The 18,589-nt window shown below is 43.9% G+C and overlaps 2 protein-coding genes across 2 annotated transcripts in view; both read left to right on the top strand.

The window, feature by feature from the left end:
- CFAP251 (cilia and flagella associated protein 251) overlaps positions 1 to 1,750 on the top strand; it is a 39,500-nt gene extending 37,750 nt beyond the window's left edge. The window contains 1 exon segment of the mRNA XM_083476397.1: positions 1,510 to 1,750. Within this exon segment, the coding sequence (XP_083332523.1) occupies positions 1,510 to 1,679 (170 nt within the window). The 3' untranslated portion in view covers positions 1,680 to 1,750.
- A 1,365-nt stretch (positions 1,751 to 3,115) lies between these two features.
- BCL7A (BAF chromatin remodeling complex subunit BCL7A) overlaps positions 3,116 to 18,589 on the top strand; it is a 29,225-nt gene continuing 13,751 nt past the window's right edge. Inside the window, exons 1-3 of the mRNA XM_083476519.1 lie at positions 3,116 to 3,469; positions 12,288 to 12,369; positions 17,168 to 17,264. Of these exons, the coding sequence (XP_083332645.1) occupies positions 3,378 to 3,469; positions 12,288 to 12,369; positions 17,168 to 17,264 (271 nt within the window). The 5' untranslated portion in view covers positions 3,116 to 3,377. The remainder of the gene's footprint in view (positions 3,470 to 12,287; positions 12,370 to 17,167; positions 17,265 to 18,589) is intronic.

The following is an 18,589-nucleotide window of genomic DNA, read 5'->3' as shown; positions in this document are numbered from 1 at the left end:
TTCTTGCTTCTTACTGCTGTTTTAATGTCCACAAATCTAACCTTATGATGTTCACAGTACTATCCAGTCCTTTCTTATTGTTTTTCCACATCTCTTGTTGTTAATTTCATATATTTTTCCTTTCTCTTTGTGACCTCTGATAGTCTCCGCAAGCTCGTTAGAACATTTTGTAATCCTGCGTGGATATTTTTTTTTATCCAGTAGCTATATCCAGACGTTTTCCATATAACATCACTTCCATACATCAAAACAGTCTTAGCGTCATTAATCTTCACCAATCTGCCTCCTTTCTCAAAACCTCTGAGGAGATTCACCAGGAATGCAGTCTGAAAACAAGTCCATTCTTCCTCCCGGCTATAAATCCTTTGGCAAGATGGCGACTCTGAATTAATTGCTGCGCCATTCCAAAAGCTCTTATTGCTTCTCGATCTCCATAAAGCATACTTTTGGTTAAAGTTTATCTCCACACAGACCTTAATCATCTTGCTTGGGTCAGTTCAACCAACGATTCTAATGAGGAGGGGTTCTTGTAAATCACATAGAAGGAAAGTAAAAAAGGTTCCCCCCCCCCATTCAGTCCCATTGTCAACATACCCAGCCTTTGGTGTATCTTCATCGTAAAATATTCCTGTTTCTCCAACCCGTCGTCTTCTTTCGCAGAGGTCACTTAAATTAGCAGACTTCACTCCCCTTCTTCACTTGAAATATGTGCATTTGCTTCTTTTGTAATTAATTATTCCAAATTGCTGCAGCTAGTGCGCGATCAGAGACAGCGTCCAGGAGAGCCGAGGTCCACACAGGGGCATTCTGCCTAGGGCCCTCACCCCCTTCTTTCGAATTAGGGGGTGATTTATGGGTACAGCAGGCAAGGGCAGTGTTCCTCATTTCCTTGGGGCAACTAGGGAGGCTGCCTACTCCCATAACAGCCTCTTAATTACCCCGTGTGGGTCGGAGAGATGGTATTGTCGGCCATCTTCCAATGCGCCCCCTAGTGCCCCCCCTCCTTACGGGTTGACGCTCATGCTGTATGGGCTGCCGCACATGCTGTTTAGGTTGTATAGGCTGCTGCACATGCACAGTCCATACGGGCTGCCGCTTGCACGGTGTCCATATGGGCTGCCACTTGCATGGCAACAGTATGGAGTGCGCATGTGCGGCAGCCCGTATGGGGTGCTGCACATGCGCACTCTGTACAGGCTGCCGCTCGTGCGGTATCCTGTACGGACTGTGCATGTGCTGCATCCCGTACGGCCACATGCACAGTCTGTACGACCGCTCTACAGCTGGGGGGAGGCAGGGGCCATCTTGTCACCCCCCTCCACCCCCCACTTTGTACCTCCCTGGGGTTCACTTACTGTGAAAACATCGGCAAAATGACAACTAATAACCTAGAATGATGTCTATGCAGCCTAGTGTAAGCTGTTGAGGGGAGAGCCCAGTGCAGATGCAACATCTTTATCTCTGTTGTCCTGAATCCTAACGTCCATTTCAATGCCTCTCGCCTTTCAGGTGCAGATGCCTTTATTGAGGAAGAAATTCCAGAGGAAATCACAGCGACGCACTTCATAACAGACATTCTTGACTTACCAATTCCTGAGCCGAGACTGACAGAGACGGAAACAACAAAGACCACAAATGAACCTGAATCTGGGAGCAGCACTCTGATCATTAAATCTTAATGGCCTCTGATTGTTCTTAAGCCTTAAAAAGAAAGCACATTGCTGCATTAAAAATATATATATTTTTTGCATCCCTTTAGAAATTGTATTTTCTTTTGAAATAAAAATTATCAGAGCCAGGGTCATGGAAGATGAAGGATTTTTTTCTGGTGATAACAGAATAAATGATGGGAAGGAGGGATCTGCAGTCCATGATAGGAAAAGAGGTGCATCACGCTCTTGACTCATGTTAAGATTGTGGTCCACCAAGACCCCTCGGTCCCTTTCACATGCACTGCTATTAAGCCAGGTGTCCTTTGCCCTGTATTTGTGCATCTGGTTCTTCCTGCCTAAGTGCAGAACCCAACATTTGTCCCTCATGAAATTCATTTTGTTACTTTGGGTCCAGTCCTCCAATCTGGGTCATTTTGAATTCTGATTCTGTCTGAGGCATTAGCTATGCACCCCAAGCTTGGCATCATCTGCAAAATGGATTAGCACACCTTCAGTTCCTTCATCCAAGTCATTTATAAAGATGTAGAACAACAACGGGCCCAGGACAGAACCCTGCAGCATCCCACTGGTCACCTTTCCCCAGGATGACAAGGAACCATGAATGAGCCTAGGTTAGCCGGTGCAAAATACTTGCCTGGCCCTGGCAAAACCATGCTGCACCACTGCCTCAAAGGACACAGTTCATCTGCATACTTATTAAACTGACTTGACAAGCAGTTTCTATACAGCACAAATCTCCCAGGTCTAGGCATTATTTTCGTTCATTCATCAGTTACCTTCTGTACAACAATCTTAAGGCGATGATGTATATAACAAGAAACTGTGAGTGAAAAACAAAAAACTCAGTAGGATACAGGGACAATGCAAAGTGCATTTAAAAGCAAAACAGGCACCACATGAAGCAGCCCCTTGTTGTGAACCCGCTTCGAGACCGTCCGTGTTTGTGTTTTACAATCAAGCTGCGTATAAATTTTATGAAGGAAATAAATAAATGCTGAGGTAAACTCATCCAGCTGGAAGATGCCAGGTGGGACGCAAAAGGGGTGGGGGGCGGGAGGAAACCCCCAAGCGCAGGCATAGGCAAACTCGGCCCGCCAGATGTTTTTGGGACTACAACTCCCATCATCCCTAGCTAACAGGACCAGTATTCAGGGATGATGGGAGTTATAGTCCCAAAACATCTGGAGGGCCGAGTTTGCCTATGCCTGCCCCAGTGTTTCGCAGGAAAGCGCAGGCATCGTCCGGCCAAGAGCGCTCGCCTCACACCGAACTGCGGCGCGGCGCCGCTTCCCTCAGAGGACAAAAGCGCGGGAACGCCCCTCCCCCCGCCCCAGCCGCGTTCCCGCCCCCCTCGCCTCGGGGGTGGAGCTAAAGGCGCGCGTCCGCCGGGCTGGCGCCTGCGCAGTGCCCCGCTCGGCTCACCTCCTCCTCCTCCTCCCTCCCTCCGGGGCGGAGCCAGCGAAGGCGCCTCCGTCGTGCGTGCGTGCGTGCGTGCGGGGGCGCTGCCGCGGAGCGAGCCGAGCGAGGACGGAGCTGCCTCCGCCTCCGCCTCCCGCTCCCAGCCTCTGCCGGTGCGGGCCCAGCAGTGCGAGAGGGAGCGAGCGAGCGAGCGCGGGAGGGAGGGAGGGAGCGCGCCAGCCAGCCAGCCAGTCAGCCGGAGTCCGGGCTCTCCCTCGCGGCGGCGGCGGCGGCGGCGGCGGCAGCATGTCGGGCCGGTCGGTGCGGGCCGAGACCCGCAGCCGCGCCAAGGATGATATCAAGCGGGTGATGGCGGCCATCGAGAAAGTGCGCAAATGGTGAGCGAGGCTGAGCCGCAGGGAGGAGGAGGAGGAGGCTTTTGTTTTTGTCTCGAGATTTATTATTTTTAAGGGGGGGTGTGGAGTGAGAGAAGGAGAAAGGGGATAAAGGAAGAGGGGCGGCGCGGGGGTGTCGGCGCCCCCCTCCCTTCCCAGACAGGCCAACATTTCTCCTTGCCTCCGAGTAGGTGGGTGGGAGTCCCATTGTGGAAACACCCACACCCACGCATGTGGCCTCCTCATCTTTTCTCCCCCCCCCAATATGTCTTACCCCCCCTCCAACATGTCTTCTATCTCTCCCCTCCCTCAGTTTCCACCAAATACCCTTCAGGGCTTTCTCCTTTCCGCCCCTCCGCCCGCTCATTGTTGAACCCCCAGACTCTCCCCCCTACCCAGTTCCTAGTACAGACCCCTTAGTGCTTTCCCTCCTGAGTCGCCTTCCTCCCACCCCATCTATTCCCCCCAAGGCAGCTTGGGGGCTCCTCCCACCTCCGTCCTCTTGGGAGGCTTCTCCCCTCTTGCACATAAGTTGAGCACACACCGCAGCAGCGCCCCCACATCCTCAGGGCTTTTCTCCCATCTCCTTTCCCCTTGGCTTTCCCCCTTCGCCTCTTGGTGCCCCTTATTGGTTGTCTTCTTTCTATAGATCCCCTAGAGTTGGTCAGCGAGACTCCCTCCAAGGCAGCCTTGCAGGCTTACTTCTTGGACCCCCTCCCCTTTGTTGTGGTCTTCCCCTTGTGGTCGACTAGAAGTCCCCCAGGCACCTCTTTTTTCTTTTTGGGGTTCTTTTTCTGACTTCAGTTTCTTATGCATATATTTCTTTGTCCTCCCCCCCCCCCAGTCCCTTGGGTTTTTGTCCCACCCCTTACTCTTCAATGGTTTTTGCTCAGCAACCCCACCCTCAACTCCTTGATTAACTTCATAGAATGGCAAAGTAGACCGCGAGGGTCATCTAGTCCAACCCCCTGAAAGACAGGAATCTTTTGCCCAGTGTGGGGTTCTCGAACCCGCAACCCTGTGTTTAAGAGTCTCATTCTCTACAGACTGAGCTATCCCTGTTCCTCTGTATCATATCTTAGTGCAATTTGGGTGCCTTTTCTTTTACAGATACCTGGGTCTTTCCCCTTCCTAATTTCTTCCTATTTTCCTCCACTGTAATTATTTTAAGGTTTTCTTTACCCATGTCTAGCCCCCCCCCCCCAATTTTTCACTGTTAGATCTTCTTAAACCTCTCCCTTGGTCTTATGTATTTCCTTCCACCTGTCTCTCTTCTCTTCATTGCCCCTTTAGCCATAAACTCATTTGGCAAATGCCTTGGGATGGATTCCTTGGTTGGTCTCCATGCAAGCATTTTCTTCCTGTCAACTTCCTTCTTGTCCCCAAGTGATGCTTCCCACACCCACTAGCTGTGTGTGCTCCCTGTTGTGTGAGATAGATCAATATTCTCACCATTCCACATCCTGTTCCGCTGAATGTGGCAGGAGGCAGAGGAGGACTTCTCTCTCCAAACTCTTCTTTCCTCTTTGAACCCAATATGACCTCTTCCCCTCCCAACTGCCCCTTGACCTAGATTTGAAGCATTCTTAGACCAGTCATTCGATTTTTTATATATCTAGCCCAGGACAGGCTCTTCAGTGTCTTGGGCAGAGGTTTTCCCCCTGTAGCTGAGATCCTTTTAACTGGATAGAGACTGAATCTGGGGCCCGTGACTCTGCTGTAGCCTTTGCGGGTATCTCGTGAGCTCTTCTCCCTACCATGAATTTTACAGACACTCTTTACCATCACTTTGTTCAGTGTGTGTGCGCTACTGTTTTCTGTGGCTATTCACACAACATACAGTGGTGCCTCGCAAGACGAAATTAATCCGTTCCGCGAGTCTCTTCGTCTTGCAGTTTTTTCGTCTTGCGAAGCACGGCTATTAGCGGCTTTAAGAAAAAGGAAACAAACTCGCAAGATGTTTCGTCTTGCGAAGCAAGCCTATAGGGAAATTCGTCTTGCGGAACGACTCAAAAAACGGAAAACTCTTTCGTCTTGTGTGTTTTTCGTCTTGCGAGGTACCACTGTATTTCTTAGAATGTGCATGGCAGCACCTTCCCAATATCCTCTTGGTGAGCTGTCTCCTACTTCATGGGGGGGGGGCAGAGCCCTCTTCTGCACACTCCAATGATCATTAGCTGTTGTAGCTCCTTTTATCCTTGTGCACCTTCTTTCTGATACCCCCGAAGTGTAGTACTGCTTTTGCTTGGCTCCCTTGTGCTTTTGTTTGGTTGGTGAGAAAGAGAACAGTGTGCTTTGTGAATTGTGATTTGTGGGTATTTCCTTTTTTATTTTATTTTTAATTCAGAAGGGAGAGTATATTATGGTGAATAGGCAGGCATCAGAAGTGACTTGGACTTTCATCTTTCTTTTAAAATCCTCATGCACCTTTAAGTGTGAATGGTTGTTTTAAATGCTTTTCACACATTTCAGAGGAAAATCTTAAAAGTGATAATTCTTGAAATCCTAGGTAAAGTTTAGAATGCGTATGTGTTCTGATATTTTAATGGGAATGGGTCAACCAAATGAATGTATTTTAAAGATTTTTAGTTTTGTGCTACAAATCACATTGGTTCCAGCTTGTATTGTTTAATTCTAAAATCTGAGTGGAGCTATACAGGGAGGGTGTAATTGCTACTTGAATTTGTTTGAAATTATATAATTAAAGGTTGTAACCTTGGTAGAATTGCCCTCTTTTGTTAAATCTTTACAACGTTTTAGCATTTTATTCTTTTGTGGGGTTTTTGTGTAGTTTTTATTGTGAAAATCATTGTGGCACAGCTAAACAATACAGCGAAATGGTTATTGAAGCACAATAGGCAATCAGTGTGCAGTTTGGTATTTTTGGATCAGATAACATAGTATGAATGTAATTCAAGACAGGCTTATTTTGTAAAACAATGTGATTGAGTTTTTGTTACACCAATGCACAGCTCATAAAAAGCAGAAATCATTGGATTCAAGGGTTTTGTGTTGGATAAAATAGTTCTTCTATAGGTATATATTATAAACAAGCAGAATACAGAAAAATCAGTTAGTATCCTTCTTTTCTTCCCAGAGTGGATGTTTGCAGTTTTAAAAGCTGTGATGTTTGTGAGCAGTCCAGTTCAAATTGCAATGGGCAAATAGCTAAAAAGTGTCTTTTCTGATGCAGACTGAGAAGAGGAATTCAAAATAGAAATCCAAGCCATTGTGTCGAAAAGCCGAAACACTGCCAGCCTTGTAGTCTTAATGATAGTACAAAGTTCTAGGAATAATGCTTTTGTTGTGCGCTTAAGAAAATGCACTTCGCTGGCACGCACTTTTAGGAGCCTAACATAATGCAGGGAGAGATGGTGATGCTCATTGTCAGCATCACTGTAGCTGGGTGCTTGATGCTCCATTTGTTTTTTCAAGGCAAGTGTGCGCCTTGTTTCCTTTTGTCGTTCTTTGCCAAAAGTGTGGAGAAGAGAAAATTGGAGCCTTGCTTCTTGTTTAACAAATAAGTCAAGTGAAACTTTTTTGCCAGCATCTTCTGTTGTCATAGCAACTATGCACAGGTGATCACACTGGCTCATTCCTCCAAGAGCAGAGTGATGGGGAAAGCCATAGAAATTTTGCAGACTTCAATCCTGACATAGCAGCCTTCCAGTTGCTGTGGGAAACCTAGTCAGATCCTTAAAAGGATTGTTCATGTCACAAGTTTATGTAGATCTTGTTCTTCAGATGAACAATGTAGGACCCCCCCTCTATTTTTCCCCATTGGGGAACAAGAACAAGAAGAAATGTACAAACCTTTACTAATGTACAGTGATAGGTTGTGGATATTTATGTATTCTGAGATGAAAGATTGTTGGCATGAAATTTAATGTCTCTACATGCCTTCTGTGTGCTGCACTGTATTGAAGACTTCAAGCTTGCTATTGCTGAAGACACTTTGAGTGGTATGGCACTGGGTCCCAACATACGTTGGGCCTTTTCAGTAGTGGCCCCCGCCCTGTGGAACACCCTCCCATCAGATGTCAAGGAAATAAGCAACTATCCTATTTTTAAAAGACATCTGAAGGCAGCCCTGCTTAGGGAAGTTTTTAATATTTAATGCTGCATTGTTTTTAATATTCAGTTGGAAGCCGCCCAGAGTGGCAGGGGAAACTCAGCCAGATGGGCGGGGTATAAATAAATAAATTATTATTATTATTATTATTGTTATTGTTATTGTTATTGTTATTGTTATTGTTATTGTTATTGTTATTATTATTATACGTTGGGTACAGTTCTGTGCATGCCTGCACATGTGCGTGCGGGTATGTAGAATGAGAGAGAGAGAGATGGTGCTGGAAGAAGAAAAACCTGCCTGAAGCAGTCATGGGAAAATAGCAAAACAGACCAGGCATATACATATATCTCTCACTGGAAGGTTGTTGCAGGCAAAATGTTCTACAAAAAGTTATTCCATTGCTGTTACCAAGTGTGATTAATGAATGCTGGCAAACTTGGGGAACCCAGTAGTTTCAGCAGTCATTGGCTACCTTTGATGGTTCAGGTGTTTGGATCGCTCTCTGCATTCATTCAGTTGAGAACAGACTGGTCCTTCTCAATCAGCCTGGCTACTGACACTGGTTTCTTCAGCCTCCAGTCAAACATCTGCTTGAGACAGAAAGGTTTATTGTTCAGTATTCCTGTGGTTTGATGGTGTTGATTGTATGTGGCTTGATGATTAGAGAAATATTTTTTTTTCCTTCTGAGGCACCTGGATTTCTGCTTGTTCGAGGTGTGCATCTGTGTCGGCGATGCAGCCTTCTGTTTATCAGATGGATACGCTATACCTTTGAAAACTCTAAAGTGGTATCTTAGGCATGAGGTTAAATAGGGCCTTGAAGGCAACCTATGATGAAAATGATTTATTTCAGTGCCAAAGCCTGTTGAGTATTTCTCATGTGTATGTGCTATGTTCACCTTTTTATTTGATATGTATATGCATGGTGCAGGCCAGAGAAACCAGGTGATCCTATTACTAGTAGAAATAGTTGTGTTTAACAATGTGCTTAATCATATTGATATGAGTGGTACTTAGGCATATATAATTTACTCTGGCTTGTGTCCATAACCGGTTTGTAGAAGGATTTTTATATTAATCTACCTTTTGCTTAGGTCCATATTAAGATAATGTGTTAAACTAGAAAAGTATGTCGCTTTTTATGCATAACTGAACTTGAGATTAAAACATGCCCCGATTTTAAAGAAGCTTAATTTGACCAAGATGTGAAAACTTATTGGACTAGTCTGCTGAAATGGTGTGGTGTAGTTAGCCAGATCTCTGGGGCTCAGTTTCTGTGCAAAAGAGGTGCAACCCGATCTGTTTGCACTGCTGCATACATAATCCTGGTGCACCCCCCAAAATCTTTATCCACAAGTGTAGCAGTCCCTGACCCTAGTTGGCCTCCTCCAGCTTCCCTGGAAGAAAACAAATGTCATTGTGCCCCCTTATAGGCCATTCACAACACAATAGAGAAAGGTCGAGATAAACTAAGAAACGGAGGTACTACTGCCAAGTGAAATGCTTGCAGGGAGGAAAAAATATTAGAAAGTGTTAATTTTAAAATACTGAAGGTGATGGTAGGTAAAAAGAAGAAATACAGTGGTGCCTCGCAAGACGAAATTAATCCGTTCCGCGAGTCTCTTCGTCTTGCGATTTTTTCGTCTTGCGAAGCACGGCTATTAGCGGCTTAGCAGCTGTTAACGGCTTAGCGGCTTTAAGAAAAAGGAAACAAACTCGCAAGACGTTTCGTCTTGCGAAGCAAGCCCATAGGGAAATTCGTCTTGCGAAGCGACTCAAAAAACGGAAAACCCTTTCGTCTAGCGAGTTCTTCATCTTGCGAGGCATTCGTCTTGCGGGGCACCACTGTACCCATCTTAAGTAGTCATGGGAAATAGTAAAACAGATCAGATAGCAGCCTATGTAAAGTAGAATCCTAATCCTGCTCAAAGAAACTGCTGATTTCCCCTGTTTTTTCTTTATTATTCAAGATTACAGAAGGCATATGCGTCCCTAAGTATCATTCATACAAATTATAATCCATATTGCGCTCAGCAAGCCCTATTCCATGCATACTACCCCATGCAGATTTTGGTATCTCAAAAATGTTTGTGGAATGGGGAACTGTAATTAAAATAGAGTGCTTCCAATTAGATACTGCTTTTTGAAGGACAGGTCAGTGAAGCAGCATTGCTAAACTGGAGGAACTAATTATCTATTTGCTAAAGTTTGTATGCTGTCATAGTGGCTGAATAGGACATACTGTTCAGTCGTACCTCGGCTCCCAAACACCTTGGGAGTCAAGCGTTTTAGCTCCTGGACGATCGAAAACCGGAAGTGAGTTTTCCAGTTTTTGAATGTTCTTTCGGAAGCCAAACGTCCAACGGGGCTTCTGCGGCTTCCTGCAGCCAACCGGAAGCCATGCTTTGGAAGTGGAATGTTTTGGAAGTCGAACAGACTTCCGAGGTATGCCTGTCCTGGGACATAGTGTTTCTATTCCATATCCTTACCAGTATGTCTATTCCCTCAGGTTCCCTGATTCTTCAAGCGTTCTGTCCTTTGGCCCAAACCCAAAGAACCGTGCAGCTAACACTGCATGCTCAAGGGGACTTTGGACTTGTATTTCTTAATAAAGCAATGGGAAACTGCTTTTGAATCTTAAGGAAGTTTCATGAGAGGCATGGGATACTCAAAGAAGAGGGCGTTAGTCTGCTGGGCACATCTCAGGCAGCTTGTTAAATCTTGTTTTTTTCAACATATGTAGGCCTGAGTTCAGTGCTCTTGATCATCTACATTAGTGGTGGGGGACCTCTAGCCTGGGGGCCAAATGTGACCCTCCAGGCCCTTGTCACTTTTCCTACCACACCCTTCACCGCCCCTTCTTCACCTCCTTCTGGAGTGTTTTTGCCTGGCTGGAATGTGTCCTGGAGCTCTGATAATGTCCTCTGCTTACCTGGAAGGAAGATAGAGAGGGATGTGTGAGTGTGTGGACTAGCCAATGGGTAAAATAGCTCCCCCTTGCACTGGCAGGTGACCCCCAGATTGTTGCCCACAAGGGAATGTGTCTCTTGGGCCAAATAGAGTCAAATCTACATAATTAAATGAAGACTCTCAAATATCAGGGATAAATTTCACTCTAGATTTTTTTTAAATAAAAAATACTAACATAGGTTTCCTCCTGTATTCTACAGTTGATCGAGTGAAGATGCTGTTTGTGGCTGCTTTGAGATGCTAACAGGTATATTGAACTTTTGGTTTTCAAATGCAGCATCTCTAATACATTGTGGAACAGATTCCGTTTAAATGTTGTTTTTATAACTAGAAACACACAGGTGTCTTGTGTTCAATAGAACAGTGATAGGTTCATTCTTCCATTGGCTTAATTGCTTAATTACATTACACATGCAGCCTTATGTAAACTGCTGAAGAGCTCTTTTTTGATTAAGCAGTCTATAAATTTTGTTAAATAACAAATTATGTTTAGAACTCAAATTTAAAGTGCGTTCTACTTTAGTGATTTTCCTTCTTTCAGTAATAGGTCAGTGCATTGGATTTCAGAGCACTGATAAACATTTCAGAGCATTGAGCTTTAGGAATGGAGAATGGCTCTGTTGGATCAGAATGTTAATATAATATATAAAATACATGTTTTCAGAAACACCATTGTAAGAAATGCTGCTGTGAGACACTATACACTTTTATGATGTGGATGGCCCCTGTTTCTAGATAGTCTTTGTCTTCACCCTTTTCTCTATGATGAATAGCTAGTAGGTGAAATAAGGCTATGGAGGGATTGCTGCTAATTTTCATAAGTGTCTCTCATTTAAAAGCAAAAACAAGCTTTGTGGTATCACAGAAATGATAAAAAGATAATCTGGACCTCTTTCCATTCTATTGTTGTTCTTAAAATTCCACTAAACCTCTCACATTCTGTTCTACAGATTAATACTTCTGGCCCACCAGGGAATCTTGTTTCTCCCCTTCCAGTGTAGCTGCTTTTGTTACTTATACTTGCTGGGACTTGCAAGGAGTTGAGTTCCAGCTAACTGTACATGTATGTGTGCTATATCATGCGGAAATTTAATGGGGTGCTTCAGACATAACACAAGACAGTGGTTTGGCATTGATTGAGTGAAGAGTGAGCAGTTTGGGGTTTGGGTGCCTCACGTGAAGTGATTATCTGGTTTAGCATTTGAGTTTCATGTGTCATGTATCCTTCCAAAATTTTCCTTTCTAAGCCTGACAGCCTCCCATTGTAGAAAGGCTCTCCAGCTGCCACCAGCTGCTTGGATTTTGCAGAGGGGATTGGAGGACATACATATGCTGCCATGTGGTATTCCTGTCTCTTGGAATTTGGAGTTAGTTGGTATACCTTTATACTTTGAGAAACACTTAAAATTGATTTTGGTTACGTTTCCCCTCAAATTAGATATTATCTGCTGTTGTGACATACTAAACGACCAAAAGATTGTGTTCAGTGCATGTGCTCTCTGGATGGGTAGGTCTCTCTCTCGCTCGCTTTGTCACTTTTGCTTGTTGGGCTGTGCCAACAAGAACCCGCAAAATGGCAAAGGTATCTGCTGGTTTTAAAAGATAACATGTCTCCTGTATTAAATGCAGACAACTCTACACATCATCGTATGTTCTCAGGTCCCTAGAGAACATACAACCAATTTGAATAGGTTGTTACAGACCTTCCACAATATATACTACCACGCCACTTTTTAATGTTCTATTTTGAAACTAACATGTGTTATCTTTTTGTAGGGAGAAGAAGTGGGTGACAGTTGGTGACACATCCCTCAGGATTTACAAATGGGTACCAGTAACAGAGCCCAAAGTAGATGATGTAAGTATTTCAAGAAGTGTTAGAAAGTGATATATAAAATCCAGGAGCCGAATGGCTCCTGGAACCTGGCTTATAGGGGCAAAAACAGCATGGCTAGTTGCCATCTGCCCCCCTCCAAATGCAGCAGCACTTCTTATTTTTTTTATTTTTAAATACATGAACTAATACACAGTTCAGTGACACATTGTTAATTTCACATGTTTAATAGCAGTTCTTAATTGGACACCACAATTAAGAGAGGTGGGCGTGGGTGGGATACTTTACAGTTTGTTTACTTGTGAAAGCAGTACCACAATGGAGTCTCTTGCGCATATCAGAAGGCTTCAGGGAAGTAGCATAGAAAAAGGGGATGATAACAGCTGCCCTAGCTCTTCTGCAGTGGAGATTTATTTCAGGCTACTGGAAATCACAACTTGGTCGCTAGGTGGTACTCTTGAGTTGCAAAAACTACTGGCGACGGCTTAATTTCGAACACTGATTTCAATATTCCTTGCATATAACTGGAGGAAATGCATAATAATCTTCAGAAAACAAGAAGATTGACCAAGTTGTGAAAAAAGGCTAGAAAACACATAGCCTCTTGATTAGGCTTGAGTGTGCGTGTGTCTAAATAGGAAAACGGGAGCACATTTCCCCCTTCCTTTTGGGCTTCTGTCTAATGTGTTTTAAAATATCAGAAGCTAAAAAGAATTCCTGTTGGAATGAAACTTGCAAAATATTGTATTGCCTAGTGTCAGCGCTTAATTGGAATGCTTGCATCAGAATGACTGTTTGCTGTAATTATAACCACTTTATTAATGTATTTTTTTTTAAAAAAAAACTGGCTATGAGATCTCCAGAACTGGTACCTAACATGCAACTTTACAATTAATGATACATTAGCATCATGGAAAGTTTATTTTAAAGTCAAAAGTTTCCTGGAAAGATACCCTCCATCTTTCATTATTGCTATTCTGTCTATGCAGAGGCGTTTAGCGATCGCAGTGTTGAAAATTGCGTCCTTTAATCATTTTGTAGGCTGTGTCTACAATACTGATTGCATAGCTATGGTGCTTGTGTGACTGCAACATTTTCACCTGTTTGTCTCAACAGACATACACAAATGCGGGTAAGAGCAAAACCCCCAACATGGAGTCAATGCCTTCTGTAGCGATAGGCTGTCATCTGGCCATCTGCTTGTAATTTTTTAGAGTGTTGCCTGACCCTAATGCTCTCATCTCTGAGCCCTGCCCCTCTCTTTGCCCCCTTTCAAGCATCTGGCTTCTCATTCTCTCCGCAGGCACCGAGTGTGCTTTGAGAGCAGTGCATCTGTCACTTTCTCCTAGGAGACCAATTACGTCACCTTCTAATTGAAAATGCAGCATCCTTTTTCATACATGGATTTTTCACACGGTTGATGTTATCATCCCTCACTTGGTTTTTTTTAGCTTCTGCAGCGCTGTTAGCATTTGAGGGAATGGATGGTGCTCCATGTAGCATCTGATTAGGTTTGTGGTTTCACGTTGATCTTATTGTTGTCTGCACCAGCGTATATAAGAATACTCCCCCTGCCCCAAATCGGATATCTTTAATTATTCATTTAAAATTGTGTAATGGTATGAACTATAAAAGAGTAAATTAAATCTGAGTTAAATACAAACATGTTAAAATAAAGTATATTTTATATAACCTCCTAGAATTTAATCCACAACTTTCTGTAAAACATATTGACCAGAATTAAGTGCATTAAAAGTGGTTTTCCTATAGAAGGAACAAGCTGCTTGAACTCTAGCATTCAAAAGACTGTGAGATATAGATATAATTACATTCATAAAGTATGTAAAATGTATATTTATGTTTTATTTTTAAAATCCAGTGAGAGAGAGATTGGATTACAACAAATTGTGGGCTTGGAAATGGAAACCAAGAACAAGAAAGCTATGGCAGGTGTGAGATCTAGCTTCAGAATCACATTGAAGCTGTCCTTTATTTCTCTGAACTTACTAGTCTTACATTCCTTTCTTAAGCCAGTTTCATGTTCCTCTCTGCTGCAAAGTTCATTGGATGACTGCAGAATCATATACAGTAATTGTAGATTTAGAAGGACCCCAAGACTCATCTAGTCCAACTGCCTCCAAGGCTGGAATTGCAGCTAAAGAATCCCTTACAGATGGTCATTCAACCTCTGTTTAAAAACCTCCATTGACTTTCTGAGGTAGTCGGTTCCACCGTTGACCAGGTCTTACATTCAGAAGGTTCTTCCTAATATTAGGCAGAATTTCCTTTCTTGTAATTTGAATCCACTGGTTTGGGTCCTCCTTTCTGGAGTAGCAGAAAACAAGCTTGTGCCATCTTCTATGTGGCAGCCCATCAGATAGCTATCATATCTCCTCTTAGGCTCCTCTTTTCCTGGCTAATCATACCCAGTTTCCTCAACTGTTCCTCATAAGGCTTGGTTTCCAGATCCTTGATCATCTTGGTTCCCCTTCTCTGCATACATTCCAGCTTGTCAATATCCTTCTTAAATTGTGGTGCCCGGAACAGGACACAGTACAGGCAGAGACTATTTTAGGCACGTCCAAGATATGTGTGACGATGCATGTGTGCATTGTGCCAATCCTGAAAATAACACAAATACATCAGAGAAAGGGGCGGGGCAGGGTTTTTTAAGGCTTTTTCAATGATGTTTCAAATATACACAATTTCACTTAAACATGTGGTGTCTTGGAATGTAACCAGTGCATAAATGGGGAGTTACCTGTACTCCAGGTGGGGTCTGACCAAGGCAGACTTAAGTGATACTATTACTACCTTGATCTGGATGCTAGACTTCTGTTGATGCAGCCTTTGAGGAAAAAAAGAAGCAGCACCATGTCCCTTGTCCTGAACTATTTGGAGGAAGAGCAGAAGAGAGATTTAAATAGTAATATATGTTTTAATGAGGCAAGCTCTGCAATTTTTGCTATGAGTTGTGAAAATGTGTAGTTTTATTTCCCATCTCACAGTGGAGAAGAGTATTTGGAGTTTTAGGAATACAGAAAGCTACCTTATACGGACTCAGATCATTAGTCCATTTAGCTCAGTATTGTCCATGCTGCCTGGCAGCTGCTCTCCAAGATGTCAGACAAGGTTCTCGTCTTGCCCTTCCTGGAGATGCGGAGGATTGAATCTGGAACCTTCTACATGCAAAGTAACTTCTAAGTTATGGCCCTTGACCCAAAATATTTTGGCATTAGTCTGCAGGAAAGTGACATTGTCCAGGTCTTTTTGCAAATACAATGAGATGATCAGAAATCCATGATTTGAAATGATTACAGCCGTACCTCGGAAGTCAAATGGAATCCGTTCTGGAAGTCTGTTCAACTTCCAAAACGTGAAACCAAGGCGTGGCTCCGATTGGCTGCAGGAAGCTCCTGCAGCCAATCGGAAGTTGCGTCGGACGTTTGGGTTCCAAAGAACGTTCGTAAACTGGAACGCTCACTTCCGAGTTTGCTGCGTTTGGGAGCCAAAACGTTCGAGTCGCAAGGCGTTCATCAACTACGGTATGACTGCATATGTATTTTAACTATGGTACGACACATGCAGTTTAACTCAAATTATGATCAAAGAGTTCTAAGCCAAATATTCTGTATCATTTTCGAAAGTAGTGAATACACACACACACACACACACACACACACACGAGCCATTGTATAGCTAAAACATACCTTCCTTACTAGGATTTTCCCAGTTGTAAATAAAATATGTTGATTAACTTAGAAAGTTGTGTAAAGTGCAGATCAGAAGCTTGGTCAAACATTGGTCCCCTCCCCCCATCAATAGGTTTCTCCTCCTCAGTTTAAATTAAATAAATTTAAATTAATACACCTTGGTCTCATCAGACTGGAAAATCAGCATTGATAATCACAAGCATCTTCAACAGGATGTAATTGGACAACCTTTTCCACAGCTTTCAGGGTTGAAGGAGAATTCATATACTTGCATAGAATCAGAATTGTAGAGCTGGAAAGGACTCTGAGGGACATCTCGTCCAGTTCCCTCCTCTCCCCTTCCGTCTCCTTGGGAGTCCTCCGGGCAGCTAATGCTGCCACCCCTGGTCTCTGAGCTGCCCCGCCCCAAATAGAGGTGCCTCCTCAAACTGACCCACAGGGACCTGGGAACCAGCCCCAGAGGCACCATTTGCCTGGGGAGCTTGTAGCCATGGCTGCTACAACAAACAGCCGCACAAGCCTTTGGGAGGCAGAGCTGTTAGAGGGCATCAGAGGAGGGAGGGAAGGACAGAGGGACAGACCTGTATTGCCTGCGGCACCCCTGACCATCATTCAAGGCACACTGGTTGAAAACTACTGGGCATCACCATTTTGGATCCTGCTTCTTTGATATCAATACAGTGGTTCCTCTGGTTACGAACTTAATTTGTTCTGGAGGTCCGTTCTTTAGCTGAAACCGTTCTTATCCTGAGGCGTACTTTCACCAACGGGGCCTCCCGCTGGCGCACGATTTCCATTCGCATCCTGGGGCAAAGTTCGCAACCAGGAGCAGCTACTTCCAGGTTAGCAGAGCTTGTAACCAGAAGCGTTTGTAACCAGAGGTACCACAGTATGTCATTAATTGATTAAAATCAGTGGCACTGAGGGATACTTGGTTTGCACTGTTATACAAGAGATGCTTAAACTAAAGTTTCAGTTCATAAAACAAACCATATTTAGTAACTGGGAATTGAACCTTGGTTGAATGGGTAAAAGTACCAATCCCTGATCATTGGACCTTGCAGTGGAGGCCACACGATTTCATGACTTATTTTTTTTTCCCTTCTCAGAAAACCAAGAACAAGAAAAAAGGTAAAGATGAAAAGTGTGGATCTGAGGTGACTACTCCAGAGAACAGCTCTTCTCCTGGGATGATGGATATGAATGGTGAGTGGAGCAAGGAGACAGTGCCAGCTTCAGCAGCTGCAGGTGTGGTGTGGAGAGGGGCCTCCAGACATGGCCACTTGACTTCCGCATGGATTGATAACCAACATTGGTTTAGTGTTTGGCTATATAATAGAACCCACATGGGCATGGCTGAGATCTGGGGTCGCTACTGATACCTATTATCACCAGACACAGTTGTGGACCACTTTTTGAAGTGTTTAGCACAGGCATAGGCAAACCCTGTCCCTCCAGATGTTTGGGACTACAGTTCCCATCATCCCTGACCACTGGTCCTGTTAGCTAGGGATCATGGGAATTGTAGTCCCAGACTTCTGAAGGGCCGGAGTTTGCCTACGCCTGGTTTAGCAGATTAAACAGTATAATCTAAAAGGCTGCTGGGAAGCGGCTGCTTCAGAGAGAGAATTTTTCAGGCTGGCTTTGTGTTGAATTGGTGCTGGTAGGTTTGGTAATGGTTGGCTTTCGTCTGGCATAGAAAATGAAGCAGTAGGAAGGGGAAATATCATTTGATAAGTAAGGTGTAAGGGAAGGAAATCTTAGCATTGTTTCCATAAGTTGAAATGAAGCTTGAAGCAAATTAAATAAAGCATTTGCTGAGTGATAATTAATTTTGATCTCCCACATTCCTGAATTCATATGTTCCATACCCGATTTTCTTTAAACATAAAACATTGGATAAGATCTGAAAGCAGCAAGGCAGTGCATGGGTTCAGGCACTTCCAAAGTCAGTGTGAGGCTGAGAGATTTTTCCTCGCTTAAAAGAAGGATGGGGATGTCTCCCCGATCTTGCTATGAGCTTGGGAGAATCTTGTCTTGCTCTTTTGTGAGACCTGGGAGATTCATTTGCCTTTCTTCTGTCCAGCAGAGAGCAAGGGCTGGTTCTTCCATCATGCTGGGCCTCTGAGGCACTATGAGTTCTTCCAAGACAGGCAAAACCACTCCCTCTCTCAGGAAGGAGCACTGGAAGGAGCTGCAATATTTGACTGGCGATAAAAGCTCAGCGGAATTTACGGTCCCTCTAGATTATTTTGGATACTAACTAAGGGGATAATGCTTCCCCTTAAATCTGTCTTTCTGTACTCTATATCCATTTCCTCTTCCTTTTTTGCATGAAAAACAGTTAAATAAGCACACCGTAGCAATGTTCTAAAGAACATGGAATGCCGTTTTTGGAAACACAGCAGTTCATCTCACTTGATGCCCTTGTTTCACTCTGATTCAGTTTTGTTACCTTGTGAATAATACGGCTTCAGATTCTCATCTGATGTCAGAAGAGATTCTAGGTCACATGGGGGTGCTTTCCTGCT

The sequence above is a fragment of the Podarcis liolepis genome (genome assembly GCF_965112155.1).
Source record: "Podarcis liolepis genome assembly, chromosome: 15".
NCBI lineage: Eukaryota > Metazoa > Chordata > Lepidosauria > Squamata > Lacertidae > Podarcis > Podarcis liolepis.
The sequence above is the reverse complement of the archived record's forward strand: the minus strand, read 5'-3'. Positions and strand labels throughout refer to the sequence as shown.